The following is a 6,874-nucleotide window of genomic DNA, read 5'->3' as shown; positions in this document are numbered from 1 at the left end:
GATCGGGATCCCGGGCGGGGCCTTCCGACTTAAAGTGTCACTTTCACTTACGATTTGGCTTCCAGAAGCTTGAGGCTTCCCGGTAGCTGACCTAATAACTACTTCATCTTTTCAAAGATTTCTCTATTATCTAGCACACTCTCCCACGCTATCTGCTGGTTTTACCCCTCAAAAAGCTTTTATTTTCGTGTGATGATAATTATTCTTTTAAATCTATAATTTACCGCTTTCTCTTGCTGTGTTACTCACTCTGGCCAACCACTCTGGCTTAAAAGCAGCCTTTCAGTCTCTGGCATTTCAGGTTTCAGCGAAGGGCGAGATAATTAGACGGCGTTGACCATCTTTGCTTTAATTACTAACGTCGTAAAAGTCCTGTCTTCCTGAGCACTAAGTATTCGGTCAATTATTGACTCCAAGCCCAGGCTGAGAACCAGGGCTCCCTCCTGACGGTCCTGCGGCGCGGGCAAGGGAGAGCTGGGCCCGGCCCGGCCAGGTCAGGCCTAGGGCACAGACAGCAGCCACTCAACCCAGTCACCAGCACCATTTAAACCAAGGAAGCTAAAAGGAGAATATTCCATTTGCCGGAATGACAGGCTCGTCAGTCACCACCCGGCACGCTGCTAAAACCCAGCTCTGGGCCGCCGGGGCCTGGGCTGTCACGTGGCCTGCACTTGGTCAAGGGCGTCATTTCACTTCTCAGCCCCTGAGGGAGGAGCATCCAGCCAGACCCAGGAACTGGCCACCTACTCCAGAAACAACGTGTCCAGGTAACACTAGCAGGAAGGAGGGCGGCGTATTAGGCAAACCCAGCTCATGTTTATCTAAACCTGGCACTCAGGGGCCTGGGGATGACGGTGGCTTGCCTGCAACCCACACCCTCAGGCCTGCGAGCTCCATCTTGTCTGGATCGATGCTGTCCTGGGGGGAGGGAGCGCACGGCCACTGCTGGTTTCTGGCACCTTCACATGTCTCTGGCACCGAGTAGAGGCAAGGTGGGTGGGTGGGTGACGGATGGATGGATGATGGATGGATGGATGATGCAGAAACAAGTCATCGCAAAAGATTCACCTACCAAAAGCTCACCCATAGTCCTTACAAATTGTTCTCAGTAGAGAAGCTGAGTATCTTTATATATCCACTGATTTCAATACTGTACAAACTCTAGCAGGTTGCGTCTCGTTGGTACAGATTAATGATTAGCACAGGGCCCCTCATTCAATTAAGGTTTCTTTAAGGAAAATGGACAATGTTCAGCAAAGATTCTCACCAAATTATTTGCCACAGTAGTAATTTTAAGGAAACAGAAGTCAATACAAACCTATTCAGCTTATCCTAATTTCTGTAAAATAAGTGAAGAGAATTATACTTACATATAATGTAATAATCTCTGTTCTTCTGAAATTCTAGACCCCAGAGGTTAGGGCTGAATTCTTGAAACTTGATAGTGAATTTTACGTCCTGGTCTGGTCTGGCACAGTTGAGGAGAGGGGTGTTTTCCTTCTTAATAGTGCATCTGTCTGCTTGCTCCTTATCAACCATATAAACTTTATAATATTCATACTGGCCAACAGTTTTAGAGTCCACTTTGGGGCAAATAATATCCAATTTGTCTCCTATCTGTGGGTATAGTACCACTCCTTGTCCAGGTAGAAATCTAAAAGCATAAAAAAAAAGCCATTGAGTTGATGAAATGAACAGTATCCGTGACCGTTACAACATCCAGACAGCGTCATTCAGTCCCGGGCAGCGCGTCTGCCCGCTGTCACTCACTCCGCCGCTGTCTGAGGCCCGGGCTGCAGGCACTCAGGGCCTCAGCGTCACACGCAAGAACAAGAAAGCAGTCATTCTCCCTCCCAGGATGGTCAGCTGCCACCCTCCCACCTGCGGCGTGAGTCAGGGTGCCTTTGTGCGACTCCACAGCGACTTCTCCTGCAGGGTGTGTCAGACCTTCCCACCTGTTGGTGACTTCCGAGTCTGGCAGCCCGCAGAGAGGTGCCTCACCCCAGAAAAGGCCCGTGCCAGTCCTGCCACTCTCCCCCTGCTGTTGATGTTAATTAACAGACAAGTCTCATCAAGAGTGTTTCAAATTACTTATCATAATTAGTCAGTCACTGATCAAACAATGGGTTTTTTATTACACCGAACAAAAGAAATGTCTTACAAACCCATAAAAGATAACCAGAAATAATTAGTCGTCGTATTGATTCAGCCGCGAGATGAAGCATCCCGGGCTGGCGAGATCTTTTCCCCTCCCTTGAGATGTATTTGCTCCAATTAATTCTTAGAAGCAAATCTTTAGAACCAAGACGACGGATACAATATCCCCTTAATGCTTACAGCTAAAAGCTTCCCTCCTCCTGCCTGTCGGTCTTGCTAGCTGGGCTGCTGAAAGATCTTTCTAAATGGGGAGTTTCTCTGAGAAACTGAAACAAGAGCTTCCTAATGAACACCCTTGCAGGGCGAACCCTAAGAACACCAAGGAATCCCGGCTCTTTCCTCAGGGCACAGCCAAGCCTGCAGGCTCATTAAAATATTAAAGCTGGAGAACAAAGCCTCAAGCCTGAGCCTCCCACCCCAGCCCCAGAAGCCGGGAGCCTTGGCCAAGTGGGACTCAAGGGCTGGCATTCAGGGGGCGGGGTGTCCCCAATTTCCCACCTCCAGGAGGGGCAGGTTCGGATTGACACAGATGACCAACTCTTGGGGAGCGCGTGGGGCTCCCGGAACCAAGCCAGGTGCATGATGGGTCTACACTGGCACCTGCCATGGGGCGTGGGGAGGAGCCCCTGCTGTGAGCTCTCTGCTGCCCAGGAACCTGCTCTTTGCAGCCAGTGCAGCCAGGTGAGCGGCTGTCTCGCTCCAAACTGCGCTGCTTTTGGTCTTGTTTTCTTTGAATCCGAGCTGTTTCAGCAAGGACGGCGGGCATTCACCCAAACAGAAGACACAGGTCGGCACCGCACAATCTTACTGCGAAGCAGGAAGGCAGAAGGAAACTTTCACAACGGTGACAAATTCCACACAGTGCTTTGTGCCCTGGGAAGTTCTCTGGGACTGGGACTGGGCCGACTGGGCCGACTGGGCCGGGGCAGCTGAGCACTGAGCAGGGGCTCCCTGGGGCTGCAGGCTCCGCAGCCTCTTCTGTGGGGCTGCTCTGACGTTCAGATCCAGGGCTCAGAGGACCCTTTGGGGCGCCGGGCCCTGACCCCCAGGGTCACCCCCAGCGGCCCCTCCCCACCTGCAGGCTGGCAGGCCTGTAGGCCGCTCTGCGGGTGGGGAGCCATCTGCGTGCTGAGGCTGTCTTCTTGCCCTGATCCCAGGGCCTCCTGGGGTGGCTCACAGGGCGGGCGTGACCCCAGGAGTGGCCACAGACAGATGCAAAGAACGGCAGGGCGCCACCCTTCTGGCGTTGCCCACATCAGGACCCGCCCGGCCTTGTGAGGACCCTCCCTGGGGCCGGCGTCCCCCCGCCCCCCCAGACACACTACACCTTCACCGGCCTGCAGCCAGCCCAGGTGCCCACGGCGCCGGCTGCTCCCACAACAGCTCCTGACCAGCAGCCAGGCCTGCAGCCTGGCGGGACACCCAGCCCACCGCCCCGTCCCTCCCCAGCGCTGTCCCCTAGAGGTCAGAGGGCCAGCAGTGCTCACCAGATGCCCTTGAGTGTGTCCTTGCCTGCCCCTCCACCCCCTTGGGGGTGCCCCCCCCCCAGTCCAGCAGTGGCTCACGCCTCCCTTTCTTCATTCAAGGTCTTCCCCCCAAAGCCGGCTTCCTTCCTGAGGTTTTTCTCATGGAGGCTTCCTCCTGGGCCGCCCAAGTCCTGGGCTCCCCCTCATCCCACAGCCCCATCACCCCATTGCTCCATCACCCCGTTGCCCCATCACTCCTTCACCCCAATGCCCCACCACCCCATTATTGCTCCATCAGCCTATCACTCTATTGCTTCATCACCCCATCACTCCATACCCTAATGCCCCATCGCCCCACTGCCCCATCACCCCAACGCTCAATCACCCCACCACCCCATTCATGGAGTCACAGCCTGGGCAGGTGCTGAGGGCGGAGGTCAAGGTCACGCCCACACTTGGGCTCAAGGCTATGAGGTTCTCCAATTCTGGGAGGCACGGGTTCCCTAAAAAGCTGTGCCCTCAGCCGTCAGAGATGGGGGTACCAGTGAGGAGGGCACCCCTAGAGGGTCTGTCAGGGCAAAGGGGAAGAAGGCAGCGGCCACATTTGATAGGCTCGTGCCAAGTCCACCCCAGGGTCTCCTGTGGCAAAGGGCGCGGCTGGGGTCTGCCCCTCGCCTGCAGGAGGTGACTGCCTCCCGCTTCCTGCAGACATCATCGCTGTCTTTACTGAAATCCACACAAGAGGGGTAATCGTCAGTGCTTCCAGGGTGTGCTTTCGAAAACATGTCTGTGAGTGAAGCAGAGGGCCCACCAGTCCTCCGCTGCGAGCGATGGAGTGCCGGCCCGACAAGCCGAGTGCGGCCCCTGCGTCTGGGCCGGCAGCGCCAGGCGCAGGGACCCAGTTTCTATAGGGGGATGGGAGCACCCATTTGGGTGCGAGTCAGACACAGGCATACCCCGGCCATGGGGCACCCCAGCCCCGGGCTGCACCCCTACCGGTCGCCCCGGGCTGACTCTGGAAGTCGCTGCACAGGCCGTGTGTGAGCGGAAAAGCTAAGAACCTCTGAGCCAGGACACACAAGCAAAATGGTGAGGCCGCGAGGTGCACACGGGACCCCCGGAGGGGCCGAGGCGGGCGGCCGGGCCTGGCCAGTGGCTCCGGGGCTGAGGAGCGGGGGGCCTCAGGCCTGTGCTTTCCGCAGGACGTGTCGCCTGACCTAAGCCGCCACCCGCCACCCCGACCTCCAAGACAGCAGACTGCTGCTCTGGGGGCTCGCCTTTGCCAGGGGACCCCACGGCAGTCTGCTCTCCCTCCCCTCCCGCCTCCCCCCCACCGCTGAGGGGACAGAGGCAGACACAGCCCAGCCCAGGGGACAGAGCGTTGTCACTGCAGGAAAGCACACGCCCGCGAGGCGCCTGTCTTCCAGGGGAAACCACCACGTGGAGGGGGCGAGGGGAACACGTTTGGGCTTACGAGGGGCGCGGGCAGCTGGCTGCGGGCGGGGCGCCCCTGGGCCGGACACCTGGGCCCATCTCGCTCAGCGAAGCCCAGGACCGAGCAGGGGGACGTGACCCCCCAGGGAGGGGCTGCGTTCTCCACACCACGGTGGGGCGGAAGCTGCGCCCCTGTTCTCAGGAGCCGCCCGGGAAGCGAGGTCACTCGCCCTTGGGGGCTGCAGCTTCCAGACGGGGGCCAACAGGTGGGGACACAGCACGTCCCCGCGCTGAGTGTGCCAGACGCTGGGCAGTGCCCGGCCTGCTGCTTGCTGGCTTTGGACGGACCAGAAACAGCCAACGTGGACGGCGGTGGCAACCAATTCACCTCACTGCTCAACGGACTCCCGGTGCACGCAGATACGGATTTCCTTTTGTGCCATGAGATGACGTTGGTCCCGGAGCCAAAGGGCGCCCCAAGCTACGGGCCATGCCACACGGGCAAGGCTGCTTCGGTTCAACTATGCCCCAACACGAAGTGGTGTAGATGTCACTGTAGAAAGTCTGCCGGGCTTTAATGCAAAGAAGAGAAAAGGCCTGCAGAGCCTGAGACCCCAGACGGGCGGGGCCGGGGCCGGGCCGGGCAACCCCCTCCAGCCACCACCTCCGGGCAGCTCGGCCCCGGGCACCCGCGCCTGTGTCCCGGAGGACTCCAGCTACAAGAGGGGGCGTGTGCGCACAGACAGCCCCCCAGGTCGCCCCGGAGAGGCACCCCGAGCCGCAGGGCAGCCAGCCAGAGACAACATGGCCGGCCGAACACAGCGCCGGGGCCGAGGGGCTCGGGGGCGCCGACTGGGCCACGGACCGTGAGCAGCCAGGCCCGCTGGCGCTGGGGTCACGGCGGAGCTTCCCCTGGGGCCAACAGCCTCGCCTCCCTCCCCCTAAACCCTCCTTGGGGGTCCTGTGGGCCCCACCTGACAACTAAGTCAGACATCAACAAGGGGCCCAGGCAGGCCTCTCGGAACCCCGACTCGACCTTCCAGGTTCACAGGCATCACCGCAGGCCCCAGTCGCCACCCGCCGGGCTCTGTCTTTGAGGTCTCGGAGACCGCAGCCTGTGGGCTCCAGCGTGACGTGACCCCAGGCCTCCTTCCATCGCCAGAACACCGCGCGCACGTCGGGGCTCTGGGCTCTGGGTGCCCGGGCGGCTGCTGCGGCCCCCAGGAGGCCCTCTGAGCCTCCCCCCGCCCGGCGCCCGCCTCACACCTCCGGACGGCCCGTGTCCCCGCGTCCCAGACAGTCTCCTGACTTGAAAGCGGCTCAGGGGCCACCTCCATGCCTCGGTCACCCGGGATGATCCCATGACAGGAGACCCGGCTCCTGGGGAGGCCACACACCCCATGGTGGTGACAGCGGCTTGACCGTAGACCACCATGTGCCAGATCTCTGGGCTGCTGCAGAAGGGCAGAGTGCAGGAGCATCCAGCGGATAGAACAGGTAGGGGACAGAGGTGATGTGCGGCCGCTCCTGTCAGCCGGATGGGCCCGGGGCCGCAGGCGGCAAGACACCCACGCCCACTGACAAGGGTCAGCCCCGACCCACGACGCACCATGACCCGCTAAGACACAGCACGTCCTGTTGCTCCACACTTAGAGCAGGTGTTACCCGCCCGAGAAGTACCCGTGTGGTGCTCAGGTTTCCCCAACCAGGTGGGGAGGGAACCCAGGCTGGGGGGTGGGGGATGGGACCCATAGGTGGGGGAGGGAGCCCAGGCTGGGGGCAGGGATGGGACCCAGGCAGGTGGGGGATGGGACCCA

General features: G+C 59.8%; 1 protein-coding gene across 1 annotated transcript in view; it reads right to left on the bottom strand.

The window, feature by feature from the left end:
- The window catches only part of EFNB2 (ephrin-B2), a 49,998-nt gene that overhangs the window by 24,601 nt on the left and 18,523 nt on the right, over window positions 1-6,874 (bottom strand). The window contains exon 2 of the mRNA XM_004680276.1: window positions 1,371-1,654. Coding sequence (XP_004680333.1) covers window positions 1,371-1,654 — 284 coding nt within the window. The remainder of the gene's footprint in view (window positions 1-1,370; window positions 1,655-6,874) is intronic.

The sequence above is a fragment of the Condylura cristata genome, unplaced genomic scaffold, assembly GCF_000260355.1.
Source record: "Condylura cristata isolate star-nosed mole 26May11 unplaced genomic scaffold, ConCri1.0 scaffold00010, whole genome shotgun sequence".
Taxonomy (NCBI): Eukaryota; Metazoa; Chordata; class Mammalia; order Eulipotyphla; family Talpidae; genus Condylura; species Condylura cristata.
This window is presented reverse-complemented; position numbering and strand designations above follow the sequence as displayed.